This window comes from Mus pahari, chromosome 8 (genome assembly GCF_900095145.1).
Source record: "Mus pahari chromosome 8, PAHARI_EIJ_v1.1, whole genome shotgun sequence".
NCBI classification, from domain to species: domain Eukaryota; kingdom Metazoa; phylum Chordata; class Mammalia; order Rodentia; family Muridae; genus Mus; species Mus pahari.
The window spans coordinates 19,274,781-19,295,999 of NC_034597.1; the positions used below are offsets into that span (position 1 = coordinate 19,274,781).

Below are 21,219 nucleotides of genomic sequence, written 5' to 3' on the forward strand. Positions count from 1 at the left end.
GTTTTTAGACAGAGTCTTACTGTGTAGCCCTGGCTGTCCTGGAACTTGCTCTGTAGCCCAGGCTGGCCTTGAACTCATAGAGAGCCTGATTCTGCTTCCAAGTGCTGGGATTAAAAGCTTGAGCCACCACCACCTGGATAAAAGACTGGTAATTAGATCTGAGCTCAAGAACCTTATGTTATTCAGGAAGATGATAAACATAATATTGAAGATGATGAGTTAAAATGATAAATTGTATAATTTCTAGAGCAGCAGCCTAAAGATGAAAATAAATGAAGTAAAACAAATTGAAATCTATGTATAACTTACAAATTATGGGCAAAAAATAATAATGAGGGAAAAAAGACATTCCAAACAAAGTAGAAGGAAAAGCCGAAACAGAAAGGCTAGCATGGAGAGAGACCCCAGGAGGCACACTGAATTAAAATCTTGTGTCTGTAATACATATTCCGCTTAATCGTCCTAGACAGAATAAAAGGATGTGGAGGTTGCTGTTTACAAGCAGCATGAACAAACCACACGGGGCTAAAGAGACATGGAAGGTTTGGAGAGATGTCTGTATGGACAAGAGTGTTTGCTGTGTGAGCACACATAACTGAGTTAGGTTCTCACATCTGTGTAAAAGGCACGTGCTTGTGCATGTGTTCCAGTACTGTGGAGTGTGCATGTATGCCAGTACTGTGGAGCGTGCATGTGTGTGGGCCAGTACTGTGGAGCAGAGAAAAGAGGATCTCTGGGACTTTTATCATATTTATTCCCTCTCTGTCCAGATCTAGATCCACCATCCTCACAAGCTTACATCAGTTTCATTTGTTTGTTTTAAGCTCATTGAGTCCAGTTTGTTCTGCCCATATACTCTTGGGTGTAGGCCCATACACTGGAACATGGTCAACCTACTAGAGGCCATATTCTTAAAGAAAACTTGACTCTTCCCCCTCTAAAAGTCATCAACTGTCAATAGCTCCTCAGGTAGAGATGGGGATCATTGTCCCCATCTTTGTCCCATGCTGAAATGTTCACTGTCGTGATCATGCACAGATCTGGGGTAGACCACCACAGCTGCTTTGGGTTTGTGGGTGCAGTGATCCTGCTGTGTAAGAATACAGCTTTACTTAGGGTCTCCCTGACCTCTGGCTTTTGCTGTCTTCTCACACATCTTCCTCAGATATCCCCTTGGTGGTTTGGATATTGGCCCATAGGGAGTGGCTTTATTAGGAGCTGTTGCCTTGTTGGAATAGATGTGGCTTTCCTAGATGAATTAAATTACTGTAGAGGGAGGGTTTGTGGCTATATATGTCCTAGATATGCCCAGTGAAACAGACAACCTTCTTCTTCTGCCTGCAGATCATGATGTAGAACTCTCAGCTCCTTCTCTATCATCATCTATGTCTGCCTTCATGCTGCCATGCTTTCTGCTATGATGATAATGGACTAAACCTCTGAAACTGTTAGCTAGGCCCAATTAAGTGTTTTTCTTTCTAAGAGTTGCCTTGGCCATGGTGTTTCTTCACAGCAATAAAATCTTAACTAAGACACTCCCTGAGCCTGGTGGGAAAGGAGTGTAATACAATTTTCCCATTTGTGTCTGTAGTTAAGTTCTCTTTGTACTTTGACCAGCTGTGAGCATCAGTGTTAGCCTTCATCCATCCACTGCACAAAGGAAATTTCTGATAGGTTCTGAGAGCTGCACTAATATGGGGGTATAGAGACGAGGATAGAGAGCTGTTTGAACTATTGGCAAATCTTAGTACTGGTTTTACCCCTGGAGTCCTTGAGCTTCTCAGCCATGGGTTCTTGGCAATAATAATAGTACCAGGCGTGTATTTCCTCCTGTGGAATGAATCTCAAACCCAACCAGAAGAGCAGTTGGTTACCCCCACAGCATTCATCCTGGTGTTCCACCCATGCGCATATCTTGACACGGTGATTATTATTATTATTATAGCTTATAGGGTTCACAGTGAGGTAGGAATGCTGGTGACTCCCCCACCTAAGCAGTCTACATAGATCTTCTGGTACTATGAAAGCAAGCCAACATGGAGCAAGCTTTCTGGTTAATGCCAACTTGATTTCTTCATGTCTTATGTCCACACGATGCTATCTTCAGCACTATGCTGAATGATAAAGAGCACATGCAATGGCCTGCACCATTTTGGTGGTTTCTAGTGCACTCCTGACAGTGTATTAGTGGATTCCCACTGCATAACCTATGGCTTTGGGCAACAACATTATCTCTTCCCACTATACACACACACACACACACCACACACACACACACACACACACACACACACACACACACACACCTATACATTTGAAAACATATTGAGAAATAGACTTGCAAGTTATTCATGAATTAAAGGGAAATAGTAAGGATTAAAAATAGGACTGATTAATGTCTGTACTGAAAATTGAATTAGTGATATCAAGCTAAGGTGTTATAACAAAGAAATTAATAGTTTTAAGTCTTATGTAAGAAATAATGGGTGCTGGGGAATTTGCTCAATGGTTAACAGCCCTCACTATGCAAGCATGAGGACCTGAGTTTGGAACCTCAGTATTCATGTAAAAAGCTGGGCATGGCTGTTAGCACCTGTAACCTCAGTGCTAGGGCTAAAGGACTGCCAGAGATAGGAGGACTGCTGGGGCTTGCTGGCTAGCTGGACTAACTGAGAGGTGAAGGAAAAAAAATACACAAAAATGATAAGCTCCAGGTTCAGTGAGAGTCCCATTACAAGACAATTAGGTGGGGAGTGAAAGAGAAGTGGCATCCTCCACATTCATGTGTACAAGATGTACACACCGGTGCCATGCATGTGCACATGCACATACTACACATAATACATACATAACACACAGAGAGGAGGGGGATGGGAAAAAGTGATGAAAATCAGTAAGATAAATATCTAATTTATAAATTTAGGAAAAGCAAATAGAATATCTCAAAAAGGTACAAGGAAGAAAGTACTGTAAAAATAAGAGTAGAAATTAATGAAGCAAGAAACAAAGATGAACTTGTCTGGTCAGCACGTTCACAACTGGAGCTCTGATTTGTTGGTTTAATTTGGCATTCTTCTGATGAGGTCAAGCAAGTAAACACTAAGGATAAATATCTGAGAAAGAAAACAAAACTATAGAGGCCATTGGTAGAAGATATGGAACATAACTCCCATGAAAAATTATAGGTACAGCGACAAAGTTTGGAGCTGGGATGAAGGGATGGACTATCCAGAGAGGACCCCATTCGGAGTCCATCCCATCATCAGCCACCAAACCTAGATACTAATGCTCATGCTCATGCCGGCAAGATACTGCTGAAGGGTCCCTGATATTGTGGCCTCTTGTGAGACTACGCCAGTGCCTGGTAAACACCGAAATGGATGATCACAGCCAGCTACTGGATGGAACACAGGGTCCCCAATGCAGGAACTAGAGAAAGTACCCAAGTACCTGAAGGGGGTTGCAACCCTGTAGGTGGAACAACAACAGGAACTAACTAGTACCCCCTGGGTTTGTGTTTCTAGCTGCATTTGTAGCAGAAGATGACCTAATCGGCCAACAGTGGGAATAGAGGCTCCTTGGTCTCCCAAACTCCATATGACCTAGCACAAGGCAAGGCCGGGGCCAAGTAGTGGGAGTGGGTGGGTAGGGGAACAGAGGTGGGGGGAGGGGTATGGGAATCTTTCGGGATAGCATTTGAAATGTAAATAAAGAAAATAATAATAATAAAAAAAAAAAGAAGATATAATTAGGTTTTATGAAATTTTCCTACAAATAGTTATGAAAATTTAGTTGCAGTGTGGAGTTCTTAGTAGGGAAAAATGCCGGCTTTATTTGGTTGTGCTCATGTTTTCTGATGAACAGCCAAGTTAAAAAGAATTATTTTTTTTCCAGAAAAGTTCTCAGAGCACATTAAAACAAGCTTCCATCGATAAGTGTGTACCAAAACCCAAGAACAACAGAACAGATGGGAACAGAACAGAGCACTCTCCCCAAACACTAGATGAAAAATGCTGAAAGAATATCCACGAGCTGAATCCATTAACATTGAAAAACACTATATATCATGACTAAGTGAAGGTTTCCTAGAAATACAAGGAATGGATAATGTTGAAATTCCATTGATGTTACTCATTACAATAACATATTAAAGGGAGAAGTGTATGGGATGGAGGCAGAATGTTGGATAATATTAAGCATCTTTAACGATTTAAAGAAACTCTTGAAATGATTGTAATAAAAGAGAACTTTCTCAAACCTAAAAGTGCATTTTCAAAGATTTAATTACTGTATTTGTTAATAAATAGCATTATTTTTCTACACGTGAAAAACAGATGTCAAAATAAATGATGACATGTTAGAAATTTTCCCTTTGAGACCTAGAACAAGACAGGCCCTTCTTCCCGAGTGGCCTTTTCATGTGGCTGGTTGTGCACTTGCACATAGTGGAGTTGTCACAGGGTTGTTAGCTTTGTACTGTGTTAGCTGGTTTCCAACAGGGGCAGAGACCATCAGTTGGGATTATTATAAATTGGCTGAATTCATACCATGCTGGTTGACTTTGAGCATGGGGATGGAGGCTGCCAGTTGTTGTCTAGGTTAGGGCAGGAACAAAGGTACTGATACTTAGTCACATTCACATTCAGAATCACTGTTCAGTGCAAGTGAAGAGTTGGAAAACAGACCCAACTTCTGGTTTGGAAGAGTGACATTTGTGAAGTATTGAGGAGAAGGGACTGGTGAGTCATCTTTGAAGGTCATCTCCCATGATTCCTATCAGTGGGCAAAAATGTAGTGAGCTGGTAACAGAAAACTATAGGATGGTGGCATATTGACAAGCTGCTTGTTGTCATGCGAATCAATATAACTGCTTTGGAAAATACTTTGGTCTTATCTGGTAAAAATTAGATTAAGATGTTGGGGTGATTTGGATAAGAATAGCCCCATAAGCCTACAAATTTGAATACATAGTCATTGACAAATAGCAGGACTTGAGAAGGATTAGGAGGTGTGGCTTTGTTGGAAAAAGTGTGTCACTGGAGGTGGGATTTGAAGTTCAAAAGCCTAAGCCAGACCCCAAGTCACTCTCTTCCTGCTGCCTACCTATCTGGATGCAGAATTCTTAGCTCCTTATCCAGTACCATGTTTGCCTGTGTGCCGACACGCTCTTTGTAATGATGATAATGAACTAAATCTCTGAAACCGTAAGGAATCCCCAATCTATTACTTTCTTTTGTAAGAGTTGCCTTGGTCATGGTATCTCTTCACAGAAGTAGAACAGTGGCTAAGACAGAAGTTGGTATCAGGAGTGGAGTATTGCTGTGACAGGCCTGGCCATGCTGTTTGTAGGAGGAATAGGGAAGACTTTTGGGCTTTGCATTAAAAAAGTGGTTGTACCCTTTTAGTAGGGGGTAATAGGCTACCTCATAGGCACAGGAGCATGGAAGACAGCAGTTTGAACTGTGGGAGCCCACCTCAAGAAGTTTTAGAGGGGAAGAATATTAGTAAGTGGTCAAGAGACTGTTCTTGTGATATTTGGGGGAAAGAATAGGCCTGCTTTCTGCCTCTATCCAAAAACATCTGCCTGAGGGTAAATTGAAGAGTTTGGATTAATAGTGTTGGCAGAGGAGATTTCAAGACAGCCTGGTATTAACTCTGTTGCATGGTTATTAGTGGTCATTCTTTTGCAGATCTGTAATGAAAATATAAAAGCTGAGCAAGGAAAAATGCAAAATGTACAATTTGAGAAGAAAAGGAGCATCAGAAGGTAGAGTGGAGCTAAGTCCAGTATTCAATGAGATATAACGTTTAAAGAAGGGCCTGATGCTCAATTGAATGCTTCAGCATAAACCCCCCACCCAGCTAAGCTTCCAACTTGTGAAAAGAATTTAAAGAGGATCTTAAGTAGTGAAGGAAACCATCAACAACAGAAAGTAGGTGCAGATGTAATAGGATGAGGGGTCAGTGTTCCAGCCCCAGCAAGCAGCTGAGCTTGGCAGCTTTAGCCACATGGTTCTGTCTTTAGAGTGAAGGATAATGGACAATAATGGACCTGTGAAACCAAAAGTGCTTGCTTACAGAATGCTTTCTATTATAAGAGTTGCTATGGTCACAATGTCTCTTCATAATAGCAGTACAACAGTGAAAAGATACACATACATGCTATGTGGTTGAGCAACTTTTCACCTGGTTGAAACACAAGATGGGTTTATGATCAGGTTTTATATATTTTTAGAGTAGCACTGTTGTAAAGATTAAAAACTTAGAACAAACACTAGGCCAATGGCAGAGCTGATAAATAAATTAGGTGAACTCTTAGAGTGGAATATTCTTCTTCAGTAAAAAAAAAACCAAATTAAGTTCTTTGTACAAGCGTTTACATGGACATGATTTAATCTCTGATTCATAAACACTTAAAACATATGCAACACAAAGTTTTAAAATATGAATGAACTAATAATATATTCTGTATGGGTGCAAAAGTTAATTAGAGAACTGAAAAACAATCTCAAAATTCAGTGACAGTTCCCAGAGGGCTAGAGGAAGATGGATGCGAGATGAAATAAGATTGATTCTAATTATTATTTTGATTCTTGGTGACATGAATGACACATGTTTAGCTTTTTCTTATAGCTCATGTATATTTTATGTTCTTTTGTCTTATTTATGCTTAAATTATTTTTCTTTTGAAGATTGTCTTCAAGTGATACTTTTGAGTCATTATCTACATTGTGAACTTGTTTCTCTAGTTAGTTAACTGTTGCCCCACTCTCTGATGGTCTTCCTGTTGACCGTAGCCTTTGGGGTTTCAGAAACAAGTAGGTTTTGGCAGGAAGCTTTCATGATATTGCAGACCTATAGTCTCAGTGAGGTGAAAGGCATTAGCCTACTTGCTTGTCCCTGTAGGGCCTCTTCCAGACTAGGGTCATCTCCTTAAGCATATACATGGCATTTCCTGCTGGATTTTTTATAATTGCCAGCCATCAAAAACAGAGAAAGGAGTAGTTGTCAAGTGTAAACTGTTTGAACAAAATTTTCTCAGATTTTGTGATTGTCTTCTTGTTTTACAGATTGATCAGCTGAAACAGGAACTTTCCAAGAAGGAGTCAGAACTTCTTGCCTTACAAACAAAGCTTGAAACCCTTAGCAATCAAAATTCAGATTGCAAGCAACACATTGAAGTGCTTAAAGAGTCGCTTACTGCCAAAGAACAGAGGGCTGCCATCCTTCAGACTGAGGTAAGGCTCGGGTGCTGGAGAGCGGGGGCACTTAGCCATATACAATGTTATTCTTGGGAGACATCCTGAAAAGAACCCATTCTCAGAACTTTTGGGGCCAGATGTATTTTGGGATCCACAGAATTTTAGGTTTTGAAGTGAGACCTGTTGTGTATATCATAGTTTTGTGACTCTCCTACTGAGGTTGCAGCAATACCTGAGACATGGGACTATCTTCAAAGAAGACAGTCTCATACTGAAGTGGGATAAATAACGATGAAGACTGTATTCATTGTTTCCTATTGGCTTGTGTCATGTTGCGTACCCAAGGAGTTTGTTTCACATTTAGAATTTTTCTATTATATTTTTCCATTGTTTAGAGCATTTTATTTTATTTCTTTTCAAGACAGGGTTTCTCTGTATAATAGCCCTATGTGTCCTGGAACTCACTTTATAGGACAGGCCGGCCTCTAGCTCACTTAGATCTGCCTGCATCTGCCTCCATAGTACTGGGATTAAAGGTGTGGGCCACCACACCTGGCTTTAGAGTATTTTTGTTGTTGCTACTTTGTTTTGTCTGAATTGAGAATTATAAAGAATTGGATCTGGAATTAATATATTTGATCAAAATCATAATGTGATTAGAATAGCCCATAATTTACTTGACAACTATTATATAGATGATTTCTTATAAATTTTTCCAATGAAAAAAGTTAGCATTGTGTTTTTCTTAAAGGAAATACTGCTTTGTTATTTCTGATTCGTATTTAGTGGAAAAATAAAAACAACCCCAAACTACATATATGTTATTATTCTCTTTTCTTGCTTCTTCTGTTTTATAAGAAATAAAAAACACACTAGTTATATAAATAAAACAGCCATCAAAAGCAGTGTGCAATATAGCAAAGAAGATGGTGAGTCAGGCTGATTTACGTTTTGTACCTTGTGGGTTACTTTGGGAGAAGGTGTCATAATTGGTATGTATGTTCTCAGGGGCTCTCTGTACCCTATGTGTGTGTATGTAGACTTGAAGATGTATAAGGACATGCACATTTGACTTAGGAGCGGGTTGGGTTTGTTGAGTAGATCTGCGCTCTCAGTGAATGCTGGCTGGGCATTTTCTTTTTAACACATAGGTTTATGGCATAAATCGAAAGATAACCTACATCTCAATTGAAGGGGCATAAGTACAGAGTGTCTAGAACTCTCCTATTCAGTAGTAAGACATTAACCTCAAAGGCTGTTTGAATTTAGAAGAAAATTAAATATGGTGTTTTAGCCACTTTAGCTATGTTCTTCACATTTCGTAGTGGCATGCTGGGGTGATGCCTGCTCACAGTTTTCTAGAACAGGGATTTACTTGGGATCCAACTCTAGTCCTTTGGTTGATCTTATAAAAACATGATTAGAACCCATCACATCCATTCATCTACATGTCTGCTCTCTTGGTATAATTGCAGAACTGTGCAATTGTTATAGAGCTAGTGAGGGCTGCAGTGCTGAAGGTATTTGCTGTCTCATCTTTCATGAAAAAAAAAAAAGATTGCTGGCACTCTTGGTGTGATGGGCAGGCATTGGAGTGTCCAACAAGGACTCCCTTATTCCTACTCAGAATCAAGTAGGCTAGGTAGTTTGCTGAGTCCTATCCAAAAGCATGTTTGCTTTACAAAGCACCTTTTTATACCTGCATTTTCATCTTAAAGTCATTGTAATTATGTTACTATGAATTGTGTGGGAGGCAATATGATGAACAATGCAGTCTGCTTGCCCAAACAGGTACCCTGGCTCCCTGACAGTGGCTTTCCAGAAGGAAGAGTTAGGAGAACCAGCTCAGAGTGCCTCTCCTTTCACTGTCGTATACCGATGCCTTCGGTAGTCTGCCCACCTGTCCTTCTACTTTACACCTTTCAAATTAACACAGTTTAAATTAGATCCATACATATTTCATGAAAAAGACTGAGGTGACATTATGTGGACAGCTTCTGTCCCATGTTCAATAATTAAATGGCCCAATGGAGAGATGGTGCTTTGAAGTAGAAATGAAGTCACCACCCTCTGAGGACAATGAGATGGTATTTCTGCACTCCTGCTTTGAAGTTGAGAGTGAGACATTAATAAGTTTATTGGCTAAAACAGCCAAGAAATTTTCTTTTATCTTTTCTTTTCTTTTCTTTTCTTCACTTTTCTTTTCTTTTTTTTTTTTATTATTTTCTTTATTTACATTTCAAATGTTATCTCCTTTCCAGGTTTTCCCTCCAAAAACCCCCTATCTCCTCCCCACCTCTCCTGCTCGCTAAGCCACCCACTCCTGCTTCCTGGCCCTGGCATTCCCCTACTCTGGGGCATAGAGCCTTCACAGGACCAAGGGCCTCTCCTTCCATTGATGACTGATTAGGCCTTCTTCTACTACATATGAAGCTGGAGCCATGAGTCCCACCATGTGTACTCTTTGGTTGGTGGTTTAGTCCCTGGGGGGTCTGGAGGTACTGGTTAGTTCATATTGTTATTCCTCCTACAGGGCTGCAAACCCCTTCAGCTGCTTGAGTCCTTTCTCTAGTTCCTTCACTGGGGACCCTGTGCTCAGTCCAATGGATGACTGTGAACATCCACTTCTGTATTTGTCGGGTACTGGTGGAGCCTTTCAGGAGACAGCTTTAACAGGCTTCTATCAGAAAGCACTCGATGGCATTCATTTGGTGATTGTATATGGTATAGATCCCTAGGTGGGGTAGTCTCTGGATGGTCATTCCTTCAGTCTCTGCTCCACACTTTGTCTCTGTAACTCCTTCCATGGGTATTTTGTTCCCCTTTCTAAGAAGGATCGAAGTATCCACACTTTGGTCTTCCTTCTTCTTGAGTTTTGTGTGGTTTGTGAATTTATCTTGGGTATTCTGAGCTTCTGGGCTAATATCCACTTATCAGTGAGTGCAAGCCATGTGTGTTCTTTTGTGATTGGGCTACCTTACTCAGGATAATATTTTCTAGAATATCACTTGCCTAAGAATTTCATAAATTCATTGTTTTAATAGCTGAGTAGTACTCCATTGTGTAAATGTACCACATTTTCTGTATCCATTTCTCTGTTGAGGGACATCTGGGTTCTTTACAGCTCCTGGCTTTTATAAATAAGGCTGCTATGAACATAGTGGAGCATGTCCCCCTATTACATGTTGGAGCATCTTCTGGGTATATGCCCAGGAGTGGAATTAGTGGGTCCTCAGGTTGTACTATGTCCAATTTTCTGAGGAACAGCCAAACTGATTTCCAGAGTGGTTGTACCAGCTTGCAATCCCACCAGCAATGGAGGAGTGTTCCTCTTTCTCCACATCCTTGCCAGCATCTGCTGTCACCTAAATTTTTGATCTTAGTCATTCTGACTGGTGTGAGGTGGAATCTCAGGGTTGTTTTGATTTGCCTTTCCCTGATGACTAAGGATATTGAACATTTCTTTAGGTGCTTCTCAATCATTCAGTATTGCCAAGGGATTTTTTTTTTTGCCTTTTTTCTTCTATTAAGATGTCTGTGCATAGAAACAGAGGAACAAGTTGCCTGCTGACATCTGTCTCTTGAAGAAAGCAATTTATCTGAAATTAGCTCTAACTGTTGGACCATGAGGGAAGGATTCTTGCAGCATAGTAGAATATATTAAAGTGCTAGGGGCAGGAACTGGGGGTGCCTCAAGGGTCAAGAACACCATACCACAACAAGACACCATACCACAACAAGACCTACAGAGTTAACTAAGCTGGGCCAGGGAGCACTCACAGACTAAACCACCAACATGCATGGGCTGGATCTAGGCCACCTACCCAATGGTAGCAGATGTGTAGCTTGGTCTTCATGTGGGTCCCCTAACAATTGGAGTTGGGGCGATCTCTAACTCTGCTGCCTGCTTGTGGAACCTCTTCCTATAGCTGGGGTGCCTTGTCTGACCTCAGTTGGAAAGGATGGTCTTAGTCTTGCTGTGACTTGATGTGCCAGGGCATGTTAGAACCCATTGGGGGGAGGTCTTCCTTTTCTCTGGGGAGAAGGGGAGGGAGTAGTGAGGGAAGAGGTTTGTGAGGGTGCGACTAGGAGGAGAGGAGGGAATGGGGCTGTGATCAGGATGCAAAGTGATTAAATAAATTAATTTTAAAAAGAAAGGTAACTAAGAAAGGAAAAAAAAAAGTGCTCTCTGCTCTTTGCATCAACAGGAAAACCAGTCTCCCTAGCTCATATGTAGTTGCTTAGTGGGAATGTGGTTGTTGAAGGAGATACATTACATCTCATTATGTCCTTCCTTGAAAGATGTGAGTTAACATGTACCTGAGGGACGCAGAACTTTTTCTCAGAGGCGGTGACATGAGACAGTTGCTTGCAATTTGATGTCTGACTCATTCCAAAAGGCTTTTGTCAGAACAGAAGAGAATGGGAAGAGTCTTGCTGGCTACTCTGGCACATCTCTGCTGCCCGCTGGCTTTAGCCATATATCTGTAATACAGTATAAATGATAGCTGTCACTGCTTACGCCTTGAGAACACAGTATAAATGACAGCTGAATTAGCATAATAGTTCCTCTCTGTAAGGGAGGTTCTGCAAGTAGGACCTTTGTGTTTGGGAGGTGGTATGATGAAGGGTGGGGTGAGAGGTGGGAGGCAAGTTGTCTGGGTTTGTGGCTATGTGGCTTGGCTCTTTGGTTGGCTTGTTTTAACTTATACAAATACCCAGGCGCTCTTTGACATGTGTGCAATAAATCAGTGGAATAATAATTATACACGTACAGAGATACACCACATGGCTCTTAACATAACATTTTACTTTTTAAAATAGCTTCAAAGGACCCCACAGCCACGTTTCTTATTTTGCTATTTCTTTTAATGTTTCTTACGCACCATCTTACCCCATCCGGCAGGTCACGTCCTGCGCAGCAGTTGGTGAACTAGTGAATTGACTTACTTTCTTATGTTTGAGTAATTATCAATATGAACAGAAAATAGAGAGGATAAAGTCCTACTGTTTATTTCAGTTGAAAATCAAATGTTTTTTTTAAAATAAAGGAACAAACACAGTGTTTAGAAGTCGGAGGTATGTGGTTATGCGTGCATCTCCCTGTTAACATATACGTGTATGGGAGAAGGTCACAGAATTCAGGAAAATGCTTCTCCCTTGCTTGTAGTGAAGTGTTCTAACCACAAGTTGAGTTTCCTGCATTGCTGTTGTTGCTGTTCATTGTTAGGATGCTCGAGCAAGCATTTTTTTCCACCTGTTCTATTTTAGCTTTGTGAGTTTGTTTCGGAACTGTAGGCTGTGTGTACAAGAGCCCAGCCCTTCACAGTTCAATCCAGGCACCTTCTTAAATTGAAACAGAGAAATAAAAATACTACCTATTGGTTCTTTTGTGAGTACTACCAATTGGTTCTTTTCCCACATGAAGACTTTTGCTTCTTCTGTTTTGGAGAGCACCCTTCTTTCTGTCTCAGCATGATTGCCAAGCTACTAGCAATGGCAATTCCTGCACATACTTTCTAGACAATGCCTTATAGTCTACACAATGATAAAGTTCTATTTGCTCATTCTATACTAATGTATGCTGCAGATAGGTCAGAAAGGTGATCTAAATCTCTAATAACTTGTTAGCTAACAAGGAGTGTAGGGGTTTCATGCTCCAACAGGCCAAGAACAACATGTGTTGGGTAGGGTAGTGAGTTCCACAGCAAAGGTTCATACCTTTTCCTTTGAAAATGTCATAATATAGATTATATGTAATCAATTACAGATTATTATATAACTATAGACCTTCTTTCCAGAAAATTCCTCTTGTGGTACCTTGCACACAATTATGCATACTCAGGAACTGTTCCATCTTTAAGACCAACAAGCTTGGAACAAGATAGTAGTTGTCTTTTAATGATTTAAGTTTGTCAAAATATTTTATTTTATTTTTTGTGGGATTTCCAGGGAAAGACTTCTGTTTTCTGTCTCACCTCTTGCCCTGGTTTCTGGGAAGTGACTTTCTACTCACTCCAGTGAGACTTGAAGAGGTGATAGTTATGTCTTTCTTCAGTTAGACTTTTGATGATTGTCCTGCATAATCAGGGCAGTGTTGCATGCAGGTGCTTTTTAAGCAGGTAGCAGCACACACCGAAGCCAGCTTTGCCAGCTGTTCTGTCACCCTTCTGGCATTGTGGGTACAGTGTTCTACTTTCAAACCTTGCAAGGAATGTTTTTAGAATTAATAGATTAAGGGACTTGGTGAAATAACAAAGCATACAAAGAAAGTCCCCCCTGTCATTTATATTTTTTCCAGTCCAGTCCCCTTATTGGCTTCATGGTTTTAAATGTTTTTATTCAGTGGGGAAAAGGCACCATTGGAAACTTTTATTGATAACATTTTTAACTGCAAGAAAAAGACGTAAACCTTCCGAGCAGTAACTATCACGGTGGCCACAGTTGGGAGGTCTGCAAAATGCTTTATTGCCAACAGGAAAAAAAATGTTGGGAACCACAGTCATTACAGGGGTCACCACTTCTGTTACGTGCATCCCTTTACCATTTTGAGAGCAGGGAAGACGGAGGACCAAGCTCCACACTTTTCTTCCCCTAACATCTACAGGCTTTGTTTTGATTTTCTCTTTATTAATGATGTGAAAAGTTTGGGGTCAAATTAAAATGAGCCCAGGTCAGGCTTTGTGAGACTCAGAGTGGTGAACATGCCCCTGTATCTAGCCCTGGGAGGACCTGGCTAAAGGGGCTGTCTCGGCTCTCTATGCTTTTTTAGGGACTTTGTAGGTTTTAGCTATCCCGATGAATTAGGCAGCCAGCCTCTTGCTTCCCCGAGGTACAAACAGGAATGGCCTGTGGCAAAAGAATCAGAAGGGAACACAAGGATCCTCCCAAGCTGTGGTGAAAACATTCTGTGGCATCAACATTTGAGAATCATCAGAAGATAACGTGGGTAACTACTGACATCGTTCTTTTCTATAGGTCAAGAGTCTAGTACAGTTGTTGTTCTGAGTTCTCAGAAAATGCCTTATTTAACACCTTGTTAGGATGAAATTGCTTCTGACTTTATAAACACAGGTGTTCGGTTTGAATCCTAATGAACTGTGAAATAGGTAGATGTCTAAAAGGAAATTCTATAAATTGTGAACAGGGCTCTGTCAGCACACTAAATGGATTAGGAAAATTCATTGTCTGCCCTGTAACTGAACACCAGTGTGATGCGTGCCCCCGAATTAGTCCTGAAAAGCCAATAAACCAAAGGAAGAAAGCCGAGCCTAGGAGATGTTGATTGTGGGGGTTCCCCACCACAAATGAATCTGGTTCGGGACGACTTGGAAATCAGAATGGCTATTCAGAGAAAGGCCAAGAAGGAATACATATGAGCAGACAACACAGAATTTATGGAGCAAAACCACAAACACCTTATTTTCCATTGTACTAAAACAGTGCTATTTTACACTACTCTTTTTTTTTTTGTATGTAATTCTGCTTTCAATTTTATATTGTTGCTGCAACTCAAATCTCATTATAAGTCTTCCAACAAAAATCCCTTTTTAATCAAAAACTTTCCAAGCCTAGCCATTGTAGGCATTTTTGAGCAACCTATTTTCCTACTGGAACAAAAGAATTTGGTCCCTCCTTGTTGAGCTCGTGGGGATGTTATTTGACCTGGGTGGCCAAACATGTAATTAAGATAACTGAATCATTTTAATTTCTGCATCAAATCCTTTCATCATCTGAGGCCATTGATTTGGGGTAGAGAGATAGGGAGAGTCCTTTTATTTTCTTTGAGAGAAAAATAAAAGGATCATTAGTGCTTTTGCTGGCTGTACTTCTGCAAGTTGTGACTAGAAGTGACAGTACCCAATTAACCAGTCACCTATGGGAACACCCATGCCCTGCCCGCTGGTGTTCTCTATGTACTGAGAAACTGTTTTTCAGGAAGGAGCATACGTTTCTGCCACGAGGGTAACAGCATCCAGAGGGGAGCTCTAGCAGAACCTTCCAGCTTACCTGCTTTCCTTTAAAATGTTATTGAAAACAGGATGCATTAAGTATTTTCATCCACTTTCACCCTTTTATGAGCCCTGCATTTGGAAATCAGTTTAGAAAGTGATTATGCTCTCTGACACAGGCTCCCTGTCTACTTCCCATCTTCCCTGAAGAAGACCCCAGTTTTCTTTGCTGTGTATTTTCACAGCAACCCCAAAATGTCCAGTTAAATCCCGTGGCAGGGCTTCTGCAAGAAGATGCTGCTCCATTTAAATGTACTCTTCCCTTAGAGTTAAATACATATATTTATTTTTTACAGATATCTTGTCTTCTGCTCTTATTTTTTTTAAGGCAATGTGATCAAGGTAGTAAGCTGTATGGATTTGACCCTGAGAAATCAGTTTTATTTAATGAAATATATTGAAATCAGCAAAAGTTTTGGCATTCAACTTAAAATTTTGTTTATTATGATTACTGTGCATGTATTTGTGAGTGGGAGAGAGAAGCATGGGCCGTGGCGTTCACCGTGGAGGTCAGAGGTCAGCTCAGTTCTCTCCTCTCTCTGTGAGATCCTGGGATTTGACGCATGTCATCAGGCTTGTTTGGCAAGCTCTACTTGATTCTTTGAGATGTAGGTGATTTCTCAAGACCTTCTAACCAGCATTTTCCTTACAATATCACTTGGTAGTTACTTATTTGAAATGGAAAAGACAGGAATTTGGAGTTGTAACATCTTCCCAAGGATGAGAAGATGTGCTGAGGTGACTCCTTGGTTGGGAACCAGCCATACTAACTCAGAAAATCTCTCCACAGTAATGACATCCATGAGTTGAATGCCTTTGCAGTCATTCAGAGAACATCTCAAGAAGGGAAGTGGGGTGAAGGAGGGCATCAACAACGTTAGTTTCAGCTATTTGGAAAACAAAGTATATTTGTACTTCCTATAATGTGTGTGTGTGTGTGTGTGTGTGTGTGTGTATGTGTGCGCGCGCGCATGCACACACACATATATTTCTAAGAAAGACAAAGCATTTCAATGTAATATAGACATACAAAATAATTTTAGTAACCTAATTTGATCCCCAGTAAGTTATTTCTAAGGTACCTACTATGTGTTAGGCATGGTGCTAGGGCAGAAAGTTTGTAAGAGCCAGAATAACCAGAAAGTCTGTTGTTGAACAGTTTCTCTTAGAAATGCTTGCACAAATAAGACCCAAGAAGTGGCAATATTAATGAACCTGTTAATGTGGAGTTGGGAAAATTTTGTAGGGTCCTACACCTAGACAAAGACCCTGGGAGGAGAATTAGCCTCTCCCAAAGCTAAGTTCCCTGTTGGTTGTCTGCATAAGAATGTACAGTCTTGACACCATATATTCACAAACAACAAAATTAGATTCAATAGGTTATACTTATGTATATTTGTACATACATTTATGAAACAATAATAAACAAATAAAAAGAGGCTCTGGACTTGAGAGTTGGGTGAACATGGGAGGGGTTTCAGGGAGGTTACCTAAGAGGGGTTGGAGGGAGGAAGGGGAGGGGAAAGTGATGTAATTCTATTTCAATTAAAACATAGAAATACGTGACAGAGATAATAATGCAGTTATTCTCTTGTATCCCAGACGTGCCTAGTCTTAGGCAATGTGTTATGTTAGCGCCAGGAGAAAATATATGTTAACTCCTAAGTAGATTACAGAAAATATCCTTAACTACAAATCTGTCTTCTCTCCTTCTATCTGTGTATCTGTCAGTTGTGTGTGTATGTGAGCATGTGTATACATGCCTGAAGAGGTAAGAAGTCAATATTAAGTGTGTTCCTCATTTTTTTTCTACTTTTGGGGCAAAGTTTCTCATTAAAACTCAAATTTTCTAATTTAGCTAGACTGGCCAGGCAGGCCCAGAGGTCCTTCTGTCTCCATCTCCTCAGCTCAGGGATTACAGAGCCATAATACTGTGCCCTGTTTTGTTTTGTTTTGTTTTTATAATGTGGATTCTGATTGAACTGATGTCCTCATAGCTGCTCAGCAAGCCCTTTATTGACAGAGCCATCTTCACAGGCTTCCACAAATAATTTTATAGGAACGATGTGTAAAACTGATAAATGGAGTGGCAAATGGTTTTTGCATGTGAAAATTGTTTAACATAAAAATCAATTTAGAGAAATTTGTGGTAGATAAAGCATTCATATTTCTAATGAATAGAACTTTTGAAAACAGATAACCAAAGAGACAAGAGCCCTGTGAAACAGCAGGCCCAATCTTCAGTCAGCATACGGAGAATGAGTGTAAATGTACCCAATGGCTTATGCTTAATCTGAGGAGATGAATGCATATTAAAACTACATTGAAAATAATTTTCACCTGATGGGCAAGAGTCCAAAACTTTAAAATGCCTTCTGTTGGCAAGGCAAGGGGAAAACTAAACCTCTAATAATGATGGTTTTAAAGCAGAATCATTTCCTTGGGAGAATTTGGCAACAGTGACCAAATTTTCCGTGTTTACCTTTGTCTTGGAATCTCAGTTCTAGAAATAGATATCAAAGGTACACTGGCAAAAGTATAAAAATACTCAACATTCGTGATTCTTATCCACAAACACTGGGAAAAATCAAGATATCTACCAGGACCAGACTGATTTACTAAATCATGGTGATCTAGAAAATGAAATGCTATACAGCTATACAAAACACAAGCTAGGTCTTAATACATAATGGGGTGATCTCTAGATGGCACTGTCAAGTGCCAGAAGAGGACTGGCATGCTTGTTATGAAGTGCCATAGCCACACTTGCACGGATGTAGCAAATCATAGAATCAATAAGAAATACTGGAGTTGATGGGCACACAACCTAGGTGATTAAATGAACCTTAAGTTATAGATATGTCTTGGAGCTGTGAGAATAGTTTATATAATTACAAAGCCAAATTAAATCCTGAAATCCTTTCAATCCTTAAATAGTTAGAGAGAGAACTATAACCCTTGAATAGATAGAGTGAAAATGAAGCATTCATTTATGTGCAGTTTGAGCAATGTCCTGACCAGGGAGGGACCCAGTACGTTTGCAAATGCCTTTACTGTAGGCTTAGATTTTTTAAAACCCACTTTAATTATGGTTCTTTAATGCTTTTACCTCCCTTCTAATATAGAACCCACCAGAGGTAGGAAAAAGGAAGGCTAATAGGAAATGAGGGTTGTGAACCTGTTGAGAAATATTTCTTTGGGGCGATTCCAATCTTCATTGTCCGCAGTCCAGTCCACTAGCAAAACACCAAACATGAATCAGCAGTGGCAGTTCAGTTCACCCGCAAATACCAAACATGAGTCAGTGACAGTAGCTTGATCCAGAAGAAACCACGAGGTTTGGCTGATCAGCACACATCCTGGGAAGTGGCAAGAAGCAAATGGAATACCACCAGAGGTTCTTTGGTGTGTTTCATTCTACAAAGTCACAAGTGAAAATCAGTGAAGAAAGCAAGGTGAAATAACACAAGAGTGTCGTAAGAGAAGACCAGCATCAGCTAAGCCCAATGATGAACAGCAAGAGTTGCAAGGTGAACCAATGCAAGAGCTGTCTGTTGGGTTATACTTTCCAAACAGCACATGCCTCTCAAGTATCCACTCCAGGAAAACATCACATGCCCTTTCACTAGGCAACTTCCAGAAAAACACCATGCGTCTGTTCTCAGCAAAACATCCTTGCACAAGACAGTTTCCAGCTAAATATCACATGACACAACTGAGTCTCCAACAAAATCAGAAACCCCCACTTCACTTTAGTATCCAGTTCTCTGTGTGTCCATCTCTAGTGGATTTACTCAAGCACAATATATAACAATATATATTGCCTTTTAGTGTCTAGGCTAAGTTATACGAAACTCACTTCTTCCTAGTCTCCTTCCATATAGTTAAATAGGTTCTCCAGTGTAGGCAGAGACAAGGAGGTGTAAAACTCTGGTCAGTAATTAATTGGGTATCCTCAAGAAAGACTTCACAGAGGAGGGGAAACTTGATGTAGACCCTGACAAATGAATTATTTTCTACAGTGAAGGAGGTGGAGGGGAAAATACAGCAGAAGACAAAACAGCACAGAGTCGAGGGCTCAGGAGTAAGAGCAGTTGCAGAGATGGGGGAGAGAAAGAAAATGTACAGGGGGTAGAGAAGTGTCCCCTATCCAAGAAATAGTAATGTAGTCTCCTGTTTGAAATGAAGCATGTGTTTGTAGGTGTAGGGACAACATAAGGAATGTAGCATAACAATTGAGATCGTGAGATTTGGCAACAGACACTGCCTGGTTTAGAGTCCAGCTCTAAGTCTAATGAGAGGTTGTTCATTCTCTTCTCACTCAATAGATAGTAATTGGTGTCTTCTATGAGCTTGATGCTTTCCTACATGGTTGCAAAGTAAACAGAACAGGCAGAGTCCATGTTTAAGGAGCCTCTACCCTGTACTGAAGACTTAGAGTTGTATGCCATGGATGGGGTCAAGGAGAGAAACAAAAATGAAAGGTCCCCTTAAGTGGCACGTGTGACCCACACTGCAGTTGATTCCAGTATCAAGGATGTTAAGTACTGAGGTGTCAGAAATGAGTGAACTTGAGTGCCACTGGCCACTCAAGGGAAAAACAGCTGTGTACCTCAAGTGCAGTGAGAAAAGTGGGAGGGGGGGTCAACTTGGGAGGGAGATGGAGATTCCAGACCACTGCAGGGAAACAGAGAAGTTACTGCAGGGAAGGAGGCAACAGAGTCTGATTTTTCAGTCGTAAAAGTCCGCTTTGCTATGTGTGAGCCAGTGACTCTGAGGCCACAGTAGATATCATGGTTTGGTGAGTTAGTGGCCTAGACCCAGTGATAATGAGGAAGTGAGAGAAGACAATGCCGTGCCCTCCGTTCTGGAAGGGGCAGTCTCCTGAACATTCACTCAGATAACTTTGGTAATAAAATCCCTTAGTGGTATACTTCACGCCGCGAGGTTCAATGTCTGAGTGCCAGTAGATGAGTGTCTAGTGAGAACCAACTGTATGGTTCTATGCAGCGTCATTCTCCATGCTGTTTTACATAGTGGAAGAGTCTCATCAGCTCTTTGATAAAGATCTAATCCCAGGATGCAAGTTTCCTGCTCATGAACGACTCTCCCATATCCTCACCCTGGAAGGTAGCATGCTCAAAAGCGAGTCACAGCTGACCAACATTCAGACCACAGGAGGTGATTATCAGAATGTGTTGAAAAATTGGAGAGGGGGTTGGGACGAGGCTTAAGGCTAGGTTCTCAGGTATTTGGTTAGAATAAGTGTGTGGGCAAGTTATGTATCTCCTTAAAAGACCTGAGAACTTTTGCATGGGTTAAGTGAGATTAGATGTATTTCTGTGCTGGGTGAATTAATCAGATAATCAGATATGCTCTGTGTTTTCTTCGAGTATTTGACTTATGAGAAACAAGAGTTCACAGGTAAAGAAGTTGAGAAGTGCCAAAGAGGAGCCCCTTAGCAGAAGCCACGAGGCAGCAGAGCATTAGAGGAAGCAGACACAGTAAAGCCACACATCAGTAGCAGCCATAGAAGCTGTGGGGAGGAGATGGTAGGATCTGAATCACCCAAATGCTCCTGCGAATCAGAGGGGTTCTGTGTTAGTGTGCAGTTGCCCAGTGTGTTGTGGGTTTCCCTGTCTCATTGTCTCTCTTTACTTGGTAAAACTGCAATTTGTGTTTATTCACTATAGATAAAATGAGCCCAACAAGACAATCAGACTTCATTCTTTATATTAGAAGGCACATCTTTATGCAAATAATAGATTTTATTTACTCAAATTATAAAATCATGGAAATATATTTGCATTGCCAAAATAGGTTTCTAAAAAACAAAATACTTTTAACAAACATTGGAGCAGATGCTCCTCAGCTCTTTCTTTTTTTCTTTTTTTTTTTTTTTAAGGTCTTTCTGTGTAGTCCTGTCTGTCCTGGAACTCACTATGTAGACCAGGCTGGCCTCAAACTCCGATATCTACCTACCTCTGCCTTCTGAGTGCTGGGAT

At 40.6% G+C, this 21,219-nt stretch overlaps 1 protein-coding gene across 14 annotated transcripts in view; it reads left to right on the forward strand.

Moving 5' to 3' along the window:
* Nucleotides 1-21,219, forward strand: part of Erc2 (ELKS/RAB6-interacting/CAST family member 2) — an 841,097-nt gene that overhangs the window by 285,828 nt on the left and 534,050 nt on the right. For all 14 annotated transcript variants that reach the window (XM_021202981.1, XM_029541503.1, XM_029541494.1 and 11 more), the window contains one exon: nucleotides 7,071-7,238. In XM_021202981.1, the coding sequence (XP_021058640.1) occupies nucleotides 7,071-7,238 (168 nt within the window). The remainder of the gene's footprint in view (nucleotides 1-7,070; nucleotides 7,239-21,219) is intronic.